Source organism: Rattus norvegicus, chromosome 14 (genome assembly GCF_036323735.1).
Source record: "Rattus norvegicus strain BN/NHsdMcwi chromosome 14, GRCr8, whole genome shotgun sequence".
Lineage (NCBI taxonomy): Eukaryota > Metazoa > Chordata > Mammalia > Rodentia > Muridae > Rattus > Rattus norvegicus.
Window position 1 is genome coordinate 102296715 of NC_086032.1, and position 24005 is coordinate 102320719.

The following is a 24005-nucleotide window of genomic DNA, read 5'->3' on the forward strand; positions in this document are numbered from 1 at the left end:
CTCACTTTTCTCCAGTTCCGGATATTCTCGGCCCTGCTCCACCGCTCAGCCTCCTCCCCACACCTCCTCCCACCACTCAGCCTCCTCCCCACACACCTCCTCCACTCACTGTGCACCCTCCTTCTGTCCGCTCCATGAACAGGAAACTGAAAAACAGATCCAAATTTTTTTAATGGAGGAAGAGAAACCACAACCTGAACAAACAACCCAGCAAACTCCAACTGAACTCCCCAGAAAGAGTGGCCTTAAAAAACGTACTGTGAGAACGGACATCCCCTTCTGTGGGCTCGTCTCTCCCACAGTGTGCCAAGTGCCCCACACCTGCATGTCAAATCTGAAGGTGAGGGCCGTGTTTCAGTCAGGGATCAGCAGCCCACCCTGTCCCTAGGCACTGAGGTTAGGACTCACCTTGGGTAGCAGGCACAGTGTCAGCAACTGGCAGTCGGACAGGCACCGTCTGACCCCTGAGGCTTTCCACAGCTTACTTTCCAAATGGCTCATGGTGCTCTGCTCATTCTAAGACACTGTGTTGGTCTATAAGCCCCCTTGCCACAAGAAACAATGTCCTTTGGAGGATTCATTGTATTTGGGGACAGAAAGAAGCCTCTGGAAATACTTGAACCAATGGGTTATGTGTGCTGGAGAGTATGGGTGAGAGAATTCATGGTTGGGCGGAACACCAGAGACTCAAAGAGTCCTAAAGCATCAGAGTGCAAATGGCCCCTCTCCTCTTCTCAGACCCTTGTAGCAGAGGCTGGCTGTAGGTAATTCTCTCACCCTTGCCCTCTCCCCTCTGTTACCAGCTATGCTCACCCATCTCGTGGCCTGCATGGCCTCAGGTCTAGCTCAGGGTGACCCAGGCCCCGATATTACTGCCTCTCTAGTGCAGACACTTCTTCAGCCATGGAAGCATGTTCTCCTGTGGATCTTCTGTGTAGCTCCTGGGAGATACACGTGAGGCCCCGTGAAGGTCTTTACTTTTCCAGGGGGGACCTGAACACCCACTTTTAAATTTTTGTGAAACTCGCTTCTTCGTTCACACTTCCCAACCTCTTCAAGCAGAGGTGTGTGTCCCAAGCTGGATGTGATCTGGTGAATAGGTGTCCTCCCAGAAGGGAGGTTCTCCCCTAGCCTGGGCCACAGACTCGGTTTCCCGTTCTGTGGTGCTCGACAGTCATTTGACTGGGAGATCCCAACCATCCTGGGGCCTAGCTTGCTCTCCTCCCTGGACTGAGATCGGGGGGATCTGGTAAGGAGATGTTGGCTGCTGCTGGAGTTGTACCTGTGCCTTCCACAGCTAGCTTGCTAGGCTGACTGCATGCCCTTTTTGTGGAGAAAAAACTTGTATGTGTTCCCGGTAGCAGTATTTGGATAGATGGACTTTCACGATTCTACCTTTGAGGGGGACAGCATGATTAGGGTGCCGGAGAAGGTGAGAATAGAGAGGCGAGTTGGAGAATTGCCTTTACAAATTTGAAAGGGGGAGAGAGAAAGCATCTCAGACTAGTAATTGAGGTGAATTTATCAAAGACTAAGGAAATTTGACAACCATCTCGGCTCTTCTTACTGTGTAATTACACAGCATTTACAAAGTGAATTATTAACCTGATTGTTCTTAACAACCATCGAGTAAATCTACAATTACAGATCACCAAAATAGTGCAGAGAACCAATGGGCCAGCGGGCACTCTCGAGGGGCTGAAATCACCTTCTGGTTCAAGGCTGACCCAGAGGCTCCTTGGCTAGTGAGTAATTTATTAGGGAGCCTGGGTGCCCTGGGGAGGGGAAGGATCCCTCTGTGGTCACTCATAAACTCTCTGTCGGATCCCTCTAGCTGCTCACAACAGGCTCTCCAATAGGAAGATGCACTCTCTCTGTGTCAGACTCCTGAGAACTTAAGGGCTCTTCTTGGCCTGGGCAACGTGGTGTCTGGCCTTCAGAACTGGGCTCTTACAAGAATGGACCACCAGTTGGAGAACCAATGGCAGGCACATGCGGATGACAAGGACCTAAGTGCCATAGAGTACAGGCAAATACTCTGTGACCCCCTGCATTGTCTAACCTTCAGCCCCCTTGGCCTTTGTGACACTCCTCCTCTCTGTACAGAGAGGGCCATCACCTCAGCGGGGCCTCTTCCTGGGGAAGTCCACAGCTTGCTCCACACTGGAAGAACCATTAAAGTCAGCCAAGAGCCGCAGGCCATAAATGCTAGATGTGATTTAACAAAAGCAGCTTTTGAGTGGGAAAAACTGAGTGGAGTTGTCCCAACCTGTCAACTTCAGACTTCTGTCCTCCTCTCCATAAATCAAAAAACGGTTGGTGGAAGGGAGGGATAGAAGCGTTTCATTTTCGGATTTTGTAAGAAAATAAAATCAAATCAAAAGAGCCTGTCCCACGCTGGTACCTTGCATGCCAGGTTTCAGCCTGAGGCAAATTTTTGTGGCCATGTAATAAGCCTTTTTAAAATGGTGACAGACCCTTGACTCTTGGGCTTGAATTACATTGATAAAAGACGTTTTATTGCGTTAGGGCTGAGGCAGGAGTACAGGACGTTTCTTGCCTGGTCGGCCTCTTTGAAACAGCATCAGCCTGCTGTCCACCCGCTGTATCACCTGACAGGGCTTGAGCACCATGGCGGCAGAGATCTGTGGCTCTGTGACAGGGGGCTTTCTACTTGGCAGTTGAAGGTTGAGGCACTGAGGAAAAAGGATTTCAGCCTGAGGGGCTTGTTAAGGGAGAGTGCAGTGTTTGACATTCAGAGCAGAGTTGAGGGGTCTTGACACTGGGGTCTTAGAGGTTGGGACAGCATGGAAACAGAGGGTTTCTGGAGAACCCCTCCCCAAGCAGTCTCAGAGTTTTAAAATGAATATTGGCCTGTGCGATCCCCCAAGACCCCCCTCAGTGCCTGTGGTGAACAGCTTCTTCACTCCGCACTCCAGTTCCCAAGTAGATGTGTCTAGGGAGTGAAAACGGGAGTTGATGAATGTCTAGTCTTTGTGTGAGGGGTTTGGAGGTGCTCCCTCTGCACCAGCAGAATCAGCAAATTTCAGGAGAGCCAGCAGCACTGCACCTCTGGGGTGACCGACGTGTGCTGGTACACCACTTCCCCTTTTTGCCCAGGGACTGCTTTTTTTTTTTGATTGGTCAGTGGTAGAAGAGAGAGATTTGAAGTTGGGTTAAAAGCCAGGAAAATGGGGCTGGGGATTTAGCTCAGTGGTAGAACGCTTACCTAGGAAGCGCAAGGCCCTGGGTTCGGTCCCCAGCTCCGAAAAAAAGAACCAAAAAAAAAAAAAAAAAAAAAGACCACAAAGCTAAGAAAACGGACCTATTGTTCTGTGACAGGTCAGGGCTACCCCTGTGCCTTGGCTGTGCCAAAGTGCTGAGCTGCTGAGCGGCTGAGACAGCACAGTGGCCGCTGCCTGTCCAGAGCAGAGGCCTGCTCCGAAAGGACGGGCTGTCATGGGAGGAGGCCCCGTCTCACGGTAGAACCACCTAGATTGAGCCTCACCTCAGGCGAAAGGGCGGCCTAGTTCTGATCCTGAGGAAATGTCAGAACCTGACCTGCTACACCATTTTCTTTCCTTTGCCTTTGGAGCTCTGACTCCTTAAATTAGCTCTGGTAATTTCTGAGCGGTTCTCTGTTCACCATGGGGCATTAAGAGGTTTTAATTCTGGAGAATGGCCAGTTCTGATTCTTGGAACCTCTTGACAAGAATATCACAGAATATTCAATTCAGCGCGGGCCTTCTCCCATTTTCCCTGAAGTGCACGTACCACGAAATAGTCCCGGAAAGCCGAGCAATTGTCTGCAGTGTCTGTGGAAATGTTGTGCAGTTTGCTGTGGCCCACCTCAAGGGTCTTGAGGTAAATGGTGAGGGGCCATGCACTCAGAAGGTGAACAGGGCTCTGAGGTCCAGCCTTGACCTCACGACTCTAACAGCGGGATACTTCTAAGCCTAGAAAGCTCACAGGGGCCAGGGCACACACTTTCCTGAAAGGGGCCAGCTCTAAAGACTTGATATTCTGACCCTGTGCAGGATGCCTGCCTGATTCCTCTTGGGGGTCTTCCTATTCTTTAAACCCCACCTCCTTGAAAGGGTTGTTCAGCTCAGTCCTGGAGGGTAGACTAGAAGACTCCCCAGCCGGCTGGGTCGTTGTGTTGCCTGGGTCCTTCACACGAATGGTCCATGTCTCTGTCTCTGTCTCTGTCTCTGTCTCTGTCTCTGTCTCTGTCTCTCTCTCTCTCTCTCCCTTGTCACCCTTAGAAAAGCAGGGGTCTTCTCGCAAGTTTGTTCTTTTAGCTTTTTCTGGCATTTCCCCAAGGCTCATTAAATGGTGACACAGAGGTATAGATGGCATTTGCTGTGAACTGACACAGATAAAAAGGCTAGGGTGGACCTCTTCAGAGTAGTTGGGAAGTGGTGTGTCCTGCTGGCATTGATAGACGAACCCTCCTCTGCCTTGGCAGGCGTTATCAGAATTAAACGGCGGCGGCTAAACAAATGGCTATTTTCCTGGACCTCACAGCCCAGATACTTTCTCCTCAGCTCAGCTGAAAATGGTTATTTCCCCTCCTCTGACATCTGATACTTACCTGAGGGCATGGCTCTAAAGACTAGCAGGCTACTGAGACAACAGTTTCCTCCCCTCTTGTTCATTTTGTGGGTACGATACCTGTGAGCATGTTTCTCCGAGGCTAGACCAATTGACCACAAGAACCATGCTCGGGGCCGCTTGCAGGGGCACCGACTGCAATTTTGCTCAAATTCCAGAAGGTCCAACACGCAACCAAGATTCCATCAATGGAAACCGATAGAGGGTAATTTTTCTCATTTCGGAAAGATTGTTAACTTTTTTCAAAGGTTTCCCAGCAGGGTTTCTTTACTAGCATGCTCCCCCACTGAATTTAAAGTGTTTGTTTACAGATCATTAACTCCCTGGTGGAGGGGATGTTTGTAGGGGGAGGTGCACACTTAAAAGGTAGAATGTTAGAAGCCCTGAGGAGTTTTGGTGATGCCAGGAGAGCGAGGAGACTTCTCTGAAGTCATATCAGTTAGCCAATGTGATTCAGTTTATACAAATTGGTTTTCCAGGAACACTCCCTACTGGGAACTTCAGGGCACCTGGGCCGTGCCACCCCGTTGAGGGTGGCTGAGGAGAGATAGTGTATGCTCTCGAGCCATTGCTCTGCTCTGTACAGCCTAGTCCTTGCTTTGCCACTGTCCTGGCACGGTCTGCAGGGACCTTTTCCCTTAACGTTTAGCCTGGGTGTGTGGGAAGTTTCTTCCTGGTTTTCTGACCTCCCCTCTCATCGACTCAGGACTCACCTCTCTGGGTTCCCTTTGGTCCTGCAGGCGGTGAACTTTGCAAGTCTGTGCCCGAGGAGGCAATGAAGTGTCCTGTAGGACCCTGACGCGGCTGCCATAATGATTGCACAGAGTCGTGGACCAGGCGTGGGAAGCAGGGAGCAGCCACTCGGGTGATCCAGCCTCCTCTTTTTTAAAGTTGAGAAGACTTAGTGCCAGGAAGAGGATGGGATTTATTCTAAGTGAGAAATGGCTGGTGAGTTGCTAGGACTGAGGCGCTAAGGTTCCTGGCTCTGCTCCAGCGAGAGAAGAATGTGGGGACAGGCTGTGGCAAGGCTCAGTGCACTGAATAAAGGAATTCTCTTTTTCTTAAGGCTGACTCTCATAGCTCAGACTGGCCTAGAACTCATTATGTAGCCTAGGCTAACCTCGAATTCCCTGTCCTCCTGCACCAGCTTTCTGAGGGCTAGGATTACAGGAGTCACAGTCTCCATCTTTAGCTTCTTTAAACGCAGTTCCCAAGTCACCCCCATTTCCCTGCAACTAGCAACCTGAGAGAGGCATTCAATGGACTCACACACCTACAATCCTCAAAGACCTCTATAAGTCATCAAAGGCCCCTGCTTTGGCTCCCTTCCCCATGGCTCCCGAGAGAAGAAGGGATAAGTTGATGGTGGAACAGACAAGGAAGGGTAGGGAAACCCCAACATCTCTCCGCGGTTGTTTGTTGAAAATGGTTGGACAAGTACAAGGCTATCGTAGACAGGCAATGAGACATCTGAAATAGATTATTTAAGCCAGGGAGGCAATGGCTCCAGAGAAGGACACGGCTATCAACAGTTGGCTTTCTGCCTCGGGACTAAAACAGTTGTCTTAGCAGACTACCCACTGCCGTAGGGAGACAAGAACTGTGGGTTTGGGTGGGGACGAGGCAAAGCAGGACAGGTGCGCTGTCCGCCCACCTGGGCCTGCCCCTTATTTTAAGAAAACGTGGTATTTCAAAGGATGGAGCTAAAGACGTCGCATTTGGGTGACCACGCTCACTGCTGTCGCCTGGATGAACGGCTGGGCAGTATTTTAGTTTGAGTGCCGCCGCCGTCTGGTAAGCCCTTTGCTCTAGGTGCCATGAAGCTGCCTTCTGCAGAGCACACCCCCCCCCCCCGCATCTTCTCCTGCTTCTGTGTAGAAAGCTTTTTCTCTGGACTTTCCACGTCTATTTCACAAGTCAACTTCTCGCCTAAGGTCCCTCTTCTTTCTTCCAAAGTAAAGGACACCTGGGAGTTTCAGTCCAGGGGCTCCTGTGTCCAGATATTTCTCCAATATCCTATTAAAAGTGCTCTTAAAGATTGCATCTATCCCAAACATGTACCGATTTTTGCCTGCAGTGTTTTTAGAGATGATTTAAGAATCTGGAAGAATGTTCACTATATGCAAATATTATGCTACTGTAAAGGGACCCGCCCACTGCCTGTGGGTGCTGGTACCCCACAAGAACTTTCCTTCCTTTGGGCTTCTCATGACGGGACATGGTGTCTATGCTGAGTGGGGCAGCGTCTCCTCAAGCTTGGTCTTTTGTACTGGACAGAGGCTCTGCACGACAGTGAGTTTTCTTTGGGCTGCCCACGGAAGCCCGTCCATAGCTTCGGGCATTGTGGGCACTGTGGGTAAATATGGATGAACGAGGAGAGGAATGTATCCTGGGACACACATTTCCGCCTAGGGAGGTACATGGTTAAACAATCAGAAGAATCGTTGTATGACAATTTGTCTCTTTATTCAGCTGCCCTTACAGTCTCCTCAAAAAGCCTCACTATTCTAAGGCAAAAGCTTAAAGTGTAATAAAATTTATCTAATTCACGATCAAGTGAAAATACTTTGGGCCCAGAGCCAAAGAATATTATTGGAGTGAACTTTTTTCAACACCCTAAATTTAACCAGCTGGAATTCTTTTTTTAAGAACCATCCTATTCAACCTTTTGAAATGAAAGATTTGCCTTTTAGTGGGAAATCTGCATTCCCACACAGAGATGGGACACAATGTTTCTCGGTTAGTTATTCTTCAGAAAAGCAAGTTCTTTTCTTTTTTTTTTATTTTTTGAATTATATGCTTTGCTTATGTTGAAGACACAGATTGCAGAAGATTTTGTTTAGGCCTGACAGATTGGTGGCTTGCATTTTTATAGATAAGGGGGGCACCGAAGATGGCATCTCATCCTTCTCCCTTGTTGAGAGGAGGCCTAGCATGAGACCTCTCTGCAAAGGTGACATTAGCAACCTGTGTGGATAATCACAGGTCTGAAAGAGGAGAATTGGCCAGAGAACTAGAGACTTAAATGAGTGGTACAATCAAGTCGCTGGTGTAGCATTCAGTACTGTAAAGGCCAAGCAGGCTTCAAAGAAGGACATTCTGCAGGGCGATGTTTGGGATGCGAGCTCACTTCTGCGTTTGCGGAATAGGTTTTCTGAGACTCACAGGGTGTGGTGGTGCAACAATTTGATACCAGCACTCAGGAGGCAGAGGCAGGCCATTTTCTATGAGGCAAAGAGCAGCCTGGTCTATGTAGCTAGTTCCAGGCCAGCTAGGGCTTCAAAGCGAGACCCTGCCTCAAAAAACAAAAAATACACTGAACAAAACAAACATCACCTTGACTCAGTAAAACCTCAGCTGGTGGAGAAAAAGAAACAGAGGGTAAAACACCCAATCCAGAACCAAAGGCAGCAGACCTTGGCAACACCAGAAGGTTCTTTGCGCAGTGACAGAGCTGTGGCGTGTTCAATCCAGATGAACGCAGCTCAGGACACAGGCTTGGTCTGCTCTAGAGTGCACTGGTCCATCAGAGGCTCTCAGAGGAGCTGGTAGCCCACGTAAAAATGCAGGTCAGGAGCTAGACGTAGCTGACCCCAAAGCGTAGTTAAGGGTTGGGTTTGCTTTTTAGTTGGATAAAGAAGCTTCTAGACTAGGCTACCTCCTAGGAGAAGGGAAGACCTGAGCACTGTGGAGATGGACTCTTCTGTGTTCTAGCCTGTAACCTCTCCCAGTGGCTCGTCATGCATTCTCTTGTGGAGGATGTCAGAGGAGGGAGGGAGAGAGAGAGAGAGAGAGGGAGAGAGAGAGAGAGAGAGAGAGAGAGAGAGAGAGAGAGAGAGACAGACAGACAGACAGACAGACAGACAGACAGCAGAGCTCTCTAAGCTTGGAGACAAGTCAGCTACATGTGCAGGGTTAAGAGGAAGATACCCACACACATTTTAGAGACCAGCAGACATCTTTGAATTCTGTGTAGACGTCTGGGATTTTTATTTTAATATTTCTTGAAGGGGGCTTGCTGGATGGGGATCAAACCTGGTGTCTCACCTGTACAGGCCAGACAGGTGCTCCACCGCTGAGTCAGCCTCGGCCCTCTAGGCCTGTGTTTTGCTTCCCATAGAGGTTGCGCTCCAGAAGCACTGAGGAAGAGTGGTGGAAGTGATGGGCAGGGCTGGGCTGTTTCTATGTGCTGTCACTCGGTCATGAGCAGACAGCCACGTGGCTGGCTGTATTCCATGCCTACTGGCTAGCTGCAGAAGCAAGCCACATGGTAGCAGGCAAGAAATCTTTGAGATGTTCTTGAGGAAACCCAACACTTTATTCAATAATTTTCAATTTGAGAGGATCTTGCCAGGATCAGTTTGTGAAAAGTTAGTATCCTGTGAACGTAGAAATGCAAAGCGACTGGAAAAAGTCAGACTCACTCCCAAATTGTTGCTTTTTAGTAAGATCTGGAAACAAATCACCTTTCTGAGGGAGGCACGTTGAAAAGCCTTCTACCCAAGGAGCAGGAGGCATTTAGAAACTTTCAGAGAAAGATGATACGCCACACTTGAGAGTCTGGAAAGAGGAAGGCAAGTGCAGTCTTACCTGTGTCCATGTGGCAGGCCACGACTGTAGCCTAGAAAGCAACTGAGAGCTCTTGCCTGACGTATGGTAATCGGAGTGTTGTCTCACTCGGGCTTCCTACTTGGTGAAGAGCTTGGCCAACTAGGTGAGTGATGGCTAGATGGAGGGTAGACTAGAACTTTGAACTCCCACCTGGAAGGACCTTTAGGAATTTCTCTGATTTTTGTCTCAATCTTAAAATAGAAGGGTCGTGGAAGGGACAGTCTCGTGGTCTGTGGGGGTGTCAAAGCTTCCAGTGTCTACCTACTCTGTGCTTTGAATTAAGTTGCATCTAAGTCACCTGGAGGGCTGCTTAACGTAGACATTCCTCCACCCCATGCGGTTCCTGAACTGGTGACTCTGAGGTCAGTCCAAAGAAGTCTGCATTTCCAACAAGCTCCACTGTGAAGCCAGTGCTGGATCTGGGTCTGCACTTAGGAACCCTTCAGTAAGGGTGCCCACAAAGAAACAGAGCAAGAAAGACATCATAGATCATCACTTCCCAGCCAGCTACGGAGCCCACCTCTCCCTGGGGGAGAGAAGAAGCTGGAAAAGAGGAGTCCCCAGCCAACGCGGCTCTCTTCCCTCTGCCGGGGAAGGCAGACTGGCTCCTCGTCCCCTCCAGTGGGTGCTCAGAAGCATTAATTGTGACACTTTACTTTGCCTAAGCTGTGATGAGACAATTGAAGGCATCATAGCAAGAAGTTAAACCCTAGGGAGGCTATTAACAATTTAGCATTTCCAGTTCGTGTGGGAATGTCGATTCTCCTTGCTAGGGAGAACATTAAAGGGTGGTTTTAGTGAAAGAAGCAGCAGGGCCAGTTGAGCTCATAATCAGCCCCGCTTGACCCTCTTCCTGGAGAGGACATTCAGGCTGCCCCCACCCCTCATCTCTGTCACGATGACCGCGACCCTGTGCTAGTTCCTAAAATAAACTACCAGCTAGGGGCAGCACTTTGTTCCCCCTGGCTTGTCTGCAGAGGAAGCATAGGCAGAGGACGTGATAGCCGGGTGGCCACAGGCTCTTGCTGGAGAGCAGGTACATATTCCAGTTTAGGACACTGGGGGTCAGTGTCCTTAGGCCTTCTGAAAGCCTTGACACACGGATAGGCTGGCCCGCCCCAGTAGAAGCGGTAACCCCGCCCGGTGAGTTAGAAGAATGAGAACTTGCTTTTCCTTTTGAAAATTAGTATTCTGTATTTTTGGTATGGTGGGGAGTGGGGGGAGGGCTGCACATGTGTCACGACATCTGGAGATCTGGGGACAACTTGTGGGAGTCCTGGGATTGAACTCAGGTTCTCAGGCTTGGTTGGCAGTAAGCACATCCACACTGGCTGGCTGTCTCTCTGGCACGAGAGAACCATTATGGTACTTCCTAGCCAGTGAAGGCCACAGCAGAGGGAACAGAGAAGGGAACACAGGCTGGGATCTGGGAGCCAAATCAGGTCTTTACCCTGTGATGACTATGCTCACGGCCATGGCAAGACCTTTCCTTTCAAGACCCCAGCCTCCCATCTTTAAATGAGGACAGGGGTGAGTGAGCACCGAGGTTTCCTACGACGCCAAGAACAAAATTCCAAACTGTGAAGGTGGAAACTCGAGTGCTTTGGTCACTGAGACCTCGATGGTTCCTGCTGCTCTGAGATGGCCTTGTTTCTTGCTAACAGGTTAGCAGGCATCTAGGGTGCACATGGGCCATCCGGCTGGAATTTGGCTAACAGCTCTCCCGTTCCTTGGGGGAGGTGCTGGAGTAGGGTCTCTCCCCGAAGTGGCAGGGAGTTTGAAGTTGGACTCTCCCCCTGCAGGGGTTCAGGGACCTTGTTGCTTTTGTGCTGGGGTCACGGAAATACCTCAGGTGTGTGGTTTTCTGAGAAGAGAATTTCATGCTCTGCCACAGAAAAGCTTGCTCAGGCAGGAACAGGTGCAAGAATGGGTTCTCAGGTTTCTCCTTGAAAATGTAGCTGACAGCTGATTTTTTTAACCCCCCCTCCCAATTTAGCACAAACGACAAAAGGTACACGTATTTGTTTCTTGAGCCGAGTCTCCCACAGTTACAGGTTCCCTTTTGTGGTTCTATTCGGGCTTTGTTCCTAGAGGATACAGTGTCTTCATAGATGGTCTAAGGCAGAGGCTCTCAACCTTCCGAATGCTGGGACCCTTTATTACAGTTCCTCACATTGTCGATAAATTATATCATTTGTTACATCATAGCTGCAATTTTGCTACTGATATGAATCGCAGTGTAAGTATCTGTTAATGCGGGATATCTGATATGCGACCCCTATGAAACCTCCCACCCAAGGGGTCTTAGCCTTCAAGTTGAGAACCACTGGCCTAAGGCTTGGTCTGCCTCCATCACAGCCCAGCAATAGCAGGTTTCTTCTGCAGGCCATTGTAATCATCAGGCTCCTCATAAAAGGGGATCTGGCCCCACAGTACCAACTTGCACTTGGTAACGTGCATCAAGTGATCACATTGAATTTCGTAAACTTTTCTCCACGACTCTGCATAAAACAAATGTACAAATCCAACGTTTACTTAAGGCACATTATAAGAAAATTCACTTTTGAGCAATTATCTGGTCTGCATATAAATCTTAACATTTATTAAAGGCCAAAGCAAATTTGCATGCTAATGAGATAGATGAATGTATTTATTTTTACATAAATAATGAAATCTTGGCTTAATATTTGGGACCACAGGATGGAGAGCATCTCGGTGTCTTTCAGAGTTCATTGATATTTTGGTTTTATAACCACTAATTGAGAACCCACTTCTCGGCAGAAGTATGTTTAAGGCTGTTGGAAATTCTGCACGGATTCAAGGCCAAAATTAGTTTGATTTCTTTTTCTCCTCTGAAACACAATGGTGATTCAAGTAATGTTTAAAATAAACTATTGTACGCATCACCATCCAGTCCAAAGACAGACGAGTCGCTATGCTTGTTGACATACAAGATGGCAGTAAGGAAAGTCACTAAACCATTATACTTCCATAAGAGCAGACAACCCTGTATGTGCAGCAAAAATGCTACAGTGTGGAGCATACAGCCATCTGAAGTCCGGGTCAGGCAGGCGGTGCTCCTGGCGCTGTGTAGCCTGCATGGCATGCACGTGTGACCTGCACGAGCTGTGTTTTGGAACCAAGGCTGCAGCAACACGCAACATTGGGCAACTTCTACCAACTTCTGAGGCAGCCTTAGCCACACCCCTGCCACTCTGAACTGCATATGCATGAGAAGTGGGTTCTGGACATTAGCTATTTAACCCCATGTGGAGTTGTGACCCACGGGGTAAGGAAGTGTCCTGGGTCCGCTCGCTCGCTCGCCGGGGATGCTTTCCAGTGCTGTCACGACTAAGCTTGCCCTGCTTACTCACCACCAAACTCAACCTTCCTGACCACCAATGACCTCCGCCTGTCTCCCTCCATTGGGAGGCCATCCTCTCCAGGGGCAGTTACCTGGCGTGTATTTGGGAAAAGGGACACCGAGCGAAGGATTCCCAGGGCTAAAGGTGCCCATATGCCTCTGCAGTGCCCACTCAGTGGTGATCACCAGCCTTGCCTCAGGGCGTGCAGAGCATAGCCTCAGGTTTGAGGCGGCTGCTGGATACTGCTTGTTTTCCCCTCGCCACTTTGTTGCTTTATCTGTTACCCTGAAGGGATGTCCTGTCCAAAGTCATGGAAAAGCTAAACTTCTTCCTCATTGCTTTGTATGGTGGAGAGGCATACCTCCTCAGTATGCGCTGACAGGACTCTAGGGTGCGCCCACCAAGTACTGAGATACCTGTGATTTGAGGAAGCGAAGGAGTGCTATTCCCAGAAAGACAGCCTGGGTCCCAAGCCTACTCATTTCCTATTAGCTGATTGCTTGCATGGGGTTCGTCTAAAGTCGGTGTGGATGATATAAACCAGCCTTGCAGATAAATCCTGTCTTCTTTCCCTTGGCCTACTCATTTTACTACCCTTGTAACAATCAAGTAACAACGAATAGGCAAAAGGACCCGAGAACCAGCCCCTGCTTCATACTTCAAACCAACCCCTTCCTTGTTGTCCAAAAAAGACCAAAATTACAAACAAAACAAAACCAGTGGGGAACAGCTCTCGCTGCTGTTTGTTTTGGGCCCTGGGCCTGGTACTATCTGCAAGGCTGTTGTAATGATGTTCATCTATTTTAATGGAAGGGAAATGTGATATCCTGTGGTTTACGATGCTCATTGTTTACAGTGGTGGTGCTTGATTCTGGGTTTCTTTCACAGATAAACTTCTGCACTGGAGGGGCCTGTCCTCTCCTCGGTCTGCACACGGAGCCCTAATCCCCACGCCCGGGATGAGTGCAGAATATGCCCCGCAGGGTATTTGTAAGTTGAACATTATCTCTTCTACAAATGTCCGTGTGTATAGAGATGAGAGTGTCTGAAAATTAGCCTTACTTGTTAAGCCCTGAAGGGAGTTTCTTCTAACATAGACTGGCACCTGCAAATGTACTCACTCACCTGGTGCCAGCTCCCCTCCCACCCAGAGCCCCAGAGTGACTTTCCTTCCCCTTCAGGGTTTTCTCCCGGGTCTTACCTGGCTTGTGGCTGGTGGCTCTGTGTTCACAATGGACACTCATTCCTCCTACAACCTCGGATGCTTGGACTTCACTGCTTGGCTTGCATCCTTGGGAGGGGCCAGAGTCACAGGCAATTTTACCGCCACTCCAGAGGTCCTATAGCGCATGTTACACATACATTCGCATGTGTATCTGAACGTGGTATACTTACAGATACATGCGTATATTATATGTGTACATATATACACACATTCAGAGGCGTAACGCATAGATAGACTTTTCTGTTTTTCTCCTTATTTTAAAGGAAGACGCGCAGAGGTGGAGGTAAAATTTGAAGAGTCCATTCTGCCTTCTCACATGCATGCCTCTGCCACCACTAACTTTTATAGCAGGGATCTCTTTATGAAACTCTTCATGAAACTGGAGTGTTTTCCACCAGACGTCTTCGAAACCAAGTTGGCTTTCTTCTCTGTGTAAAAGTGTGTGGTATGAGTCATGTGTGGCCAAAGTATTTGAAGGAGGAGTTCATTCCACCCCAAACACACACACGCACACACACACACACACACAAACACACACACACACACACACACACACACACACACACAGGCTCAGGAGAAAGGGACACATGATATGGTAGCTAATGTTTATTTTCAAGAAAACAAAAAGGAGCATATATCAAGGCGTAAGACCAAAAGCTAAGGCCGTCTGCCTATCGAGGAGGCTTCCTCTCAGGGACAGACAAGTCACTAGCCTCAGCCATCATGGGAATGGTGTCTGCAAGGCAGGCCATGAGCTGCGAGAGCAGATTCAAAACCTCCTAGGCACTCTCAGGTAACAGGGATTTTACAGGATTTCATAAGCCCCTGGGTCCTGAGGGCTGGGTGGTACCAGTGGGCGCCAGAGCACCTCGTCTTCTCCCCCATCCCCAGCTGGGCCTGAGCCTGGCTTAGGTCGCAGAACGCAGAAAGTTTAGGTGTTGACTTCACAGATGTGGGTCCCTGCACAGCATCTGGGTAGGGAGCAGTTTCCCTTTGCCATAGTGTCTGGGGTCTGCACTTGGCTGGGAACGGAGACTGTGGAGCGCAGAGTTGAGAGGCCAAGGACAGTGTGGTGCTCTTGAGGCCTGGGAGCCCCAGTTGGTGGTCAGGAAGGAAAGCCTGGAGTGGATGGCTACCCCCTCCACATACTGAATAGTGCATACTTAGCAGTACAGGAGCAGTCAGATGAAGGCATGTGCCCGTCCTCTGCAGCTGTGTGGACCAGCCGTCTAGGCTTGCAGAGCCCTTGGCCTGGTGGCCTCCTTGGCTGTGAAAGAGTAACAGTGACTAAATTCCCACTTGTCTCTGTTGCCAAAGCCTGCACTGAGACTGCCCTGGGCCTCCCTTTCCAAGCCGTGCTTGGAGTGCAATCTAGTTAGGTTCTCTCTCTCTCTCTCTCTCTCTCTCTCTCTCTCTCTCTCTCTTTCTCTCTCTCCTTTAGGGACCCTGTTTTTAATGCTTCTTTCACATGTAGGAATCCCAAGGCCCAGGGGCATTTCAGTTGGGCACCAAGTCACAAGCTAGGAAATGACATTCAGTGACCCTGCCACAGAACCCCTTGTTCTTTTGAATTGTGAGCCTCAGTCACATGACTTTCCCACATTGGTGACACGTTTAGAAATGGAGAGCATTCCTTCTCATAAAATAAAGTAGAAGTCAGTAAGTAGGTGGGCAAACAGCTGGGTTTAACCCTTTCGGTGCCTTGAGTTCTTGTCCTGGGGAGGGGCAGGGCTCAGTTTATTGCATTAAATCAAAACAATCCTGGAAAATGCCCAGCAAAGCTCTCAAAAGTGAGAAGTTGATTTTCATCAGAGTAAATGAAGAATATTATTATATTTTACACATCAATAAATCAATGTAGCCCTAATTTTGTCATGCAGGAAATCAATTCTGCTCTTTCTAAACCATCAAAGATGTTATGAACAAAGTAATTTCACAAATTACAGTGAGTAACACGTTTATTGATGACTGCAGTTTAGGGATTTAGAATCTGTGAGCACGGTAATGTGGGGTGCACCAGCACGGGCAGAGTGAAATGCAGATTACGTGGTGAGATGGCAATGCCTCGTTTGCTCTTAGTGGACTGGTAATAATTACCAGTTTCCGAGAGGCTCTCTCCGCCTAATCTTCAGTCATTGACATCGTGATTGCAGTAGGTGCCCTTGTGATCTAGACCATCTAGTTGATGGGAGCATGGGAAGGCGATAGTGAGGCTATGTGTTTGCACTCATTATAAGTTCAGAAACGGTTTCCTCTGGCCCCATGTGGTTGGGGGGGGGACAGTGTTAACCTTCGGTAGCACAACCACGAAACTGGCTCTGAAGAATTAAGTTTTAGGAAGCAAAATACAATGAGCTTTTCTTAAGCCTCATGGGAAGCTAACAGGTGAGACTCTTAGTGTGCCCAGAATTTGGCTCTTATCAGGGGCTTCCTCTTGGCACATTTGAAACCGTCATTGCTAATCATGGGCCCATTCCCAGGCTTCAGGAGATTATAGGGTCAAATATGATTTTAAGGCATTTGGGGTGACCCTTAAGGGTTTGCTTCAGCTGAGTGAAGCTCCTTCATAGCTACAGGCCTCTGATTGATAGGCTAAATATATGATAATGACCCCCAAGTCTTAGGGAGGCAAAGAGGAGAGGCATGAAGGGTCGCAGTGCTTGGAACCAGATTTTTTTTTCCCTGAATGTTTAGAGCCCAAGTCATTGTTCAACAACAACAAAAAATTATGAAAATACCCTCATTGAAGCTTTTTATTTCTCTCTGAAGAAAACAGGCAGATAATGCGATTCTAATGCCAGCACTTTCTTTCAAAATCCCTGCCTTCCTCCTTCCACATTAGACAAATGTCTGAAACCTAATTTTGGTATCTTACCATCTAATCTTGTTAAGGAGATTTCCCCAGGAGTGGGCTATATTGAGTGAGATTATAAATGCATTGTAAAGTAAATTACGAGGTCAGGGCAGGAGTCCATTATTTAGACAAGCGCTTGAGAGAGGCTGGCTTGTTTTGGAATATGAGTGTTTGGGGCTCCTGAGAAGACCTTGGCAGCTTTTCTTTCTGACTTGCTAAATGGAGGAATCATATAATTGATGAATTCCTCGTGCCCACTCCTTAGCTCCCTGGTGAATTTTGTCCCATTGAAAAAGTTACTTAGAAATGCTAGCCATGGGCTGAAGGGACTCTTGCAGCCTCACACAGGGAGGAAGTGTATTTCTCAGTTATCGTTTAAGCCTTGGCCTTTTTTTTTTTAAGTCCCCGGGCCATTAGCTAGTCTCACCCTTTTCCCTAGGTCATGGTCTCTTCTCTATTCTTAAATGCTACAGTTGGCTGGTAAACCGTTGGTTGGTTATTCCATAAAACCCATATATGTGTACACATATATAAACATATATAAGAATATATATTTAAATTTAGCTATCAGGGGAAAAAAATGAATGATTTTTTGTGAAGTCAAGCTGGCCACCTCTTTGCCAAAGTGGCATTTACCACTCTTGGGTTCTTTTCAGTAAGAGAGAAACAATGTGACTTGAGCAGGGCCCCTCTCCAGACAGCTTGGCTACAGGCCAAAGAGTTTGACTAGCTGAACTGTATCTTTCTGTTTCTTTCTCAACTGGAGCCGAGTCTCAGCCGAGGGTGCAGGATGTTGTATAATTTGGTTCACGTTGTTAGCCTCTCAAAATAATGAGGAGGCGGCTAGGGTAGCATTGCTCAGCCTGCCGCCTGTCATGGTGCTGGCTGCTGCCGCTGCTCCTACAACCAGTATGCCGGGTCTGCTGAAGTTGGCAGCAGCCGCTCCTGACTTCTCTACTCCCTCTTTTGTTGAACTGGAGCAAACGCCTAAAGGGTTCAATACAGCTTTTCAGTTAAATCAGAATTACATTTTTCTTCTGAGATTTTAATCCCAACACCCGCCTTGAGATTAAACACAGGATTGTGGGATGTTAAGGAACCCAACACAGACTAGGGTAAGAGAACATTGCCACTCTCTTCCGCAGAACCCTTCCTAGGGTCTCTTGTCATCTTAGCAATACCGACAGTGAGTGTGTTTCCAGTGGAACCGTGCAGGGTCAGGGAGTTGCACTGATTTTTTGATCTCCTTTTGATATCTCTATGCAGTGATATTGCCTTGTTAGAAAGTTTAGCTCTTTGCCTCCTACGGCCCACAGGAAAATGGACTAGGACCAGAGGAGTCAGGGTACAAACGTCTCCCTGAGTGACATCAAGCTGACTCTGGCCTTGGTCTTGTCCTGTCTCAGTACTCCCATTTAACCAATGAGACAGTGGCCCAGAGCTGTAACGACTTCCCACACCTCAGCAAATGGAAGACATTTGCTGAGACCCCCCTAGAATGGAGGGCTCCTTTTAACAGAGCCTGGACCAGCTTGAACTTTGGGCTGTGGGGCTGGGATATGGAACTCTTGGAGCTGAGTTAAATGTCACGAAGACCAACTTGACAAATATTTATTGGGCTCCAGACACGGAAGACAACACGTAGGCAGCAGGGTAGGTGGGTGAAGGCGGGGGCTTGAGAGATGAGCGCAGGAGAGGCTGGTTGTTGGAATAAGCAATTGCTGATGCCTGCCTCGGTGCTTAAACATTGATGTTGGTGTTGTATTATTTTGCAGGTAAAGATGAGCCCAGCAGCTACACATGTACAACTTGCAAACAGCCATTCACCAGTGCATGGTTTCTCTTGCAACACGCACAGAACACTCATGGATTAAGAATCTACTTAGAAAGCGAACACGGAAGCCCCCTGACCCCGCGGGTTGGTATCCCTTCAGGACTAGGTGCAGAATGTCCTTCCCAGCCATCTCTCCATGGGATTCCTATTGCAGACAATAACCCCTTTAACCTGCTAAGAATACCAGGATCAGTATCCAGAGAGGCTTCCGGCCTGGCAGAAGGGCGCTTTCCACCCACTCCCCCCCTGTTTAGTCCACCACCGAGACATCACTTGGACCCCCACCGCATAGAGCGCCTGGGGGCGGAAGAGATGGCCCTGGCCACCCATCACCCGAGTGCCTTTGACAGGGTGCTGCGGTTGAATCCAATGGCTATGGAGCCTCCGGCCATGGATTTCTCTAGGAGACTTAGAGAGCTGGCAGGGAACACGTCTAGTCCACCGCTGTCCCCAGGCCGGCCCAGCCCTATGCAAAGGTTACTGCAACCATTCCAGCCAGGTAGCAAGCCACCCTTCCTGGCGACGCCCCCCCTCCCTCCTCTGCAATCCGCCCCTCCTCCCTCCCAGCCCCCGGTCAAGTCCAAGTCATGCGAGTTCTGCGGCAAGACGTTCAAATTTCAGAGCAACTTGGTGGTGCACCGGCGCAGCCATACTGGTGAGAAGCCCTACAAGTGCAACCTGTGCGATCACGCGTGCACGCAGGCCAGCAAGCTGAAGCGTCACATGAAGACACACATGCACAAGTCGTCCCCCATGACAGTTAAGTCCGACGACGGCCTCTCCACAGCCAGCTCCCCGGAACCTGGCACCAGCGACCTGGTAGGCAGCGCCAGCAGTGCGCTCAAGTCAGTGGTGGCCAAGTTCAAGAGTGAGAACGACCCCAACTTGATCCCGGAGAACGGGGATGAGGAGGAAGAGGAGGACGACGAGGAAGAAGAGGAAGAGGAGGAAGAGGAGGAGGAGGAGCTGACGGAGAGCGAGAGGGTGGACTACGGCTTCGGGCTGAGCCTGGAGGCTGCGCGCCACCACGAGAACAGCTCTCGGGGCGCAGTGGTGGGCGTGGGCGACGAGGGCCGCGCCCTGCCCGATGTCATGCAGGGCATGGTGCTCAGCTCCATGCAGCACTTCAGCGAGGCCTTCCACCAGGTCCTGGGCGAGAAGCATAAGCGCAGCCACCTGGCCGAGGCCGAGGGCCATAGGGACACTTGCGACGAAGACTCGGTGGCCGGCGAGTCGGACCGCATAGACGATGGCACTGTTAATGGTCGTGGCTGCTCCCCTGGCGAATCGGCTTCGGGGGGTCTGTCCAAAAAGCTCCTGCTGGGTAGCCCCAGCTCGCTGAGCCCCTTCTCCAAGCGCATCAAGCTGGAGAAGGAGTTTGACCTGCCCCCGGCTGCGATGCCTAACACGGAGAACGTGTACTCGCAGTGGCTCGCTGGCTATGCAGCCTCCAGGCAGCTCAAAGATCCCTTCCTTACCTTCGGAGACTCCAGACAATCGCCTTTTGCCTCCTCGTCAGAGCACTCCTCGGAGAACGGGAGCTTGCGCTTCTCCACGCCGCCCGGGGAGCTGGACGGAGGGATCTCGGGGCGCAGCGGCACGGGAAGTGGAGGGAGCACGCCCCATATTAGTGGTCCGGGCCCGGGCAGGCCCAGCTCAAAAGAGGGCAGACGCAGCGACACTTGTGAGTACTGTGGGAAAGTCTTCAAGAACTGTAGCAATCTCACTGTCCACAGGAGAAGCCACACGGGCGAAAGGCCTTATAAATGCGAGCTGTGCAACTATGCCTGTGCCCAGAGTAGCAAGCTCACCAGGCACATGAAAACGCATGGCCAGGTGGGGAAGGACGTTTACAAATGTGAAATTTGTAAGATGCCTTTTAGCGTGTACAGTACCCTGGAGAAACACATGAAAAAATGGCACAGTGACCGAGTGTTGAATAATGATATAAAAACTGAATAGAGGTATATTAATGCCCTCCCTCCCTCACTCCCACCTGATGCCCACCTTTTAACCCCTTCCCCATCGTCCTTCCAGCCCTACTCCCTGTAGAATTTTTTCTAGTCCCATGTGATCAAACAAACAAACAAACAAACAACAGAAGTAATGGAAACTAAGAATATGAATGAGTGCTTGTCACCAGCACATCTGGTTTTTGGTTTTTTTTTTTGGTTTTGTTTTTCCTTTTTTTTTTTTCTTTTTCTTCTTTCTTTTTTTAATTTTAAATTCTTTATGTTCTCACCGTTTGAATGCATGTCTGGGGCAATACTATTGCATTTTACGCAAACTTTGAGCCTTTCTCTTGTGCAATAATTTTCATGTTGTGTATGTTGTTTTTTTTTTTGTTTGTTTTTGTTTTTTTTTCTTCTTCCCCTTAACTTAGACAGCATGTATGGTATGTTATGGCCATTTTAAATTGTCCCTAATTCATTATGAGCAAACATGTTGCTGTTTCCAGTTCCGTTCTGAGAGTGTGAGAGAGGGAGGGGGGAAAAAAAACCCACAAACCATGCTGCATAATTCTGTAATATCATGTACAGCTTTATTTTATAACAAGAGGAGGGAAACAGTGTTGGGTCAATTAACCCTCTGCAGACAGAACAGATAGCACTGAGAACACGTGCTGAATGTCTGTCTCTAAAGGGTTACACATATTAATTGGAGAGGGAAAAAAAAGGCCTTGAATTGACAAACTAACGGAAGAACAAGTTTATTCTGTCATTTGGCTTTTAAAACGAGTGCCTTGGATCTATTCAAACCATGTTGATGGCTTTTTCTGCTTGTTATAAACTTGTAGCTTAATCCAGCATTGGGTGAGGTAATAAACTTTAGGACCTAGCATGTAATTCTGTGTTGTATTTCTCACAACAATGGCTACCTTAAAAAAAAAAAAAGACCCATTGTGTCCTAGCTAATCATCCATTTTTGCCTTTAACTTTGTGAACAAAACCTGATTATACCAGTATAAAAACTACTTTGCTCCTGGTGAGACCGTAAAAAAAAATGGGCTGTTTGCCTAAAGTTTTATTTTATTTTTTTAAAATGGTTATCAAATTTGAATGTGAAACGTGCAAAGGCCCTGGAATGTGATGGGGTAACACTAGCAAGGAGTCTTATGACAGTACTTGTCTAAAACGATACATTGAATGAAATTCCGGCGCCAAAAGAAATAGATCCAGCTGCAGTTGGTTGTCGAATGGACAATCGAATTATAAACTTAAGCCTTTAGGGGACATTTGAAAGAACAGGCTGATATGGAGAGAGAGAGAGAGAGAGAGAGAGAGAGGAAAAACAAAACAAAACAAAACAGTAAGAGATTGGTTAGCACAATGTGATACTGTTTGCCATTTGAAACTAGAACAGGTGTATGATCGAGTAGTGATACAATGATGATTAACTATGAATCTATAAGACTTACATTTAATGTGACATTCTTCAAAAAAGAAGAGGAAGACCTTTAAGGACAGCAGTATATATGTCCGTGCTCCCTGGAAGTTGTGCTTAAGTTCTTTTCCATACACTGTGTGCTATTTGTGTTAACATGGAAGAGGGTTCGTTGTTTTTATTTTATTTGATTCTTTCTTCCTTTCTCTCTTCCTTCCTTCCTTTCTTTTTCCTTCTTTGTTTTAAGCTAGCATCTGCCCCAGTTGGTGTTGAAATAGCACTTGACTCTGCCTGTGACGCCTGTATCTTCTCTCTAATCAGAGATACAGAGGTTGAGTATAAAATAAACCTGCCCAGATAGGACAATTAAGTGCACTGTACAGTTTTCCCAGTTTACAGGTCTTTATTAAGGGAAACGTTGCAAGGATGCTGAAAAAAAAAATGGAACACAATCTCATTGATGAGCATTAAAAATAATAATAATAATAAAAAAACAAACAAACCTAAAAAAAAAAAACTAAGACAAACTTTGCCAGCCACTTACTTGACCAATGAGCTTACTCACTTGGACGCAACATTGCAAGCGCTGTGAATGGAAACAACACACTTAACCTAGAAACGAATGACTCTTTCGCTTCTACAGTTGCAAGGATTTTTTTTTTGTACAAAACTTTTTTAAGTATAAATGTTAAGAAAAGAATTTTTAAAAAAGACACTTCATTATGTTTAGGGGGAACAGCATTTTAGGGTTCCATTGTCTTGGTGGTGTTACAAGACCTGTTATCCATTTAAAAATGGTAGTGGAAATTCTATGCCTTGGATCACACACCGCTCTTCAGGTTGTAAAAAAAAAAAAAAAAAGAAACATACATGGGGGAAGGTTTAAGATTATATAGTACTTAAATATAGGAAAATGCACACTCATGTTGATTCCTATGCTAAAACACATTTATGGTCTTTTTTCTGTATTTCTAGAATGGTATTTGAATTCAATGTTCATCTAGTGCTAGGTACTATAGTATTTATATGGAAGCTTGTATTTTTAACTGTTGCTTGTTCACTCAAAAGGTATCAATGTACCTTTTTTGTTAGTAGAAAAAAAAAGACAGGCTGCCACAGTATATTTTTTTAATTTGGCAGGATAATATAGTGCAAATTATTTGTATGCTTCAAAAAAAGAAAGAGAGAGAGAGAGAGAGAGAGAGAGAGAGAGAGAGAGAGGTGTGACATTGTACAGAGAAGCCATATAATGGCGGTTTTTGGGGAGCCTGCTAGAATGTCACATGGATGGCTGTCGTAGGGGTTGTACATATCCCTTCCCCCCCTTTTTCCTGCTGCCATGCTGTATGCAGTACTGCAAGCTAATAGCGTTGGTTTGTTATGTAGTGTGCTTTTGCCCCTCCTCCCCAATCACCCAGCATTCCAGCATCTTACCTTCATATGCAGTAAAAGGAAGAAAGAAAAAAAAAAAAGGAAAAAAAAAACAACAATGTTTTGCAGTTTTTTTCATTGCCAAAAACTAAATGGTGCTTTATATTTAGATTGGAAAGAATTTCATATGCAAAGCATATTAAAGAGAAAGCCCGCTTTAGTCAGTACTTTTTTGTAAATGGCAATGCAGAATATTTTGTTATTGGCCTTTTCTATTCCTGTAATCAAAGCTGTTTGTCGTAACTTGAAATTTTATCTTTTACTATGGGAGTCACTATTTATTATTGCTTATGGGCCCTGTTCAAAACAGAGGCGCTTAATTTGATCTTTTATTTTTCTCTGTTTTTATTATTTTTTTTTTATTTGGATGACCAAAGGTCATTGCAACCTGGCTTTTTACTGTATTTGTTTCTGGTCTTTGTTAAGTTCTATTGGAAAAAACCACTGTCTGTGTTTTTTTTGGCAGTTGTCTGCATTAACCTGTTCATACACCCATTTTGTCCCTTTATTGAAAAAAATAAAAAAATTAAAGTACAATGTAAGCTTCTTGTGTCCTCATTTGACACACTCTGTAAATTACTTTCAACAAAGTAACAAGTTTTGAGAGAAGGCCAGTCAGTCTTTTTCAGGGTCATTTCTATGGGCATTTTGACGTGTGTATTATCCTAAAGGAGCATAATATACTCA

General features: G+C 47.4%; 1 protein-coding gene across 20 annotated transcripts in view; it reads left to right on the plus strand.

Annotated features, from left to right (window-relative positions):
- Bcl11a (BCL11 transcription factor A) overlaps positions 1 to 24005 on the plus strand; it is a 95143-nt gene that overhangs the window by 66568 nt on the left and 4570 nt on the right. For 5 of the 20 annotated variants that reach the window (XM_039092107.2, XM_063273272.1, XM_039092109.2 and 2 more), the window contains 2 exons: positions 13479 to 13580; positions 18445 to 23855. In XM_039092107.2, the coding sequence (XP_038948035.2) occupies positions 13479 to 13580; positions 18445 to 20465 (2123 nt within the window). In that variant the 3' untranslated portion in view covers positions 20466 to 23855. Of the gene's footprint in view, positions 1 to 13478; positions 13581 to 18444; positions 23856 to 24005 lie in introns of those variants that run through there. The other 15 variants (XM_063273276.1, XM_063273274.1, XM_006251588.5 and 12 more) reach the window with 9 other exon arrangements.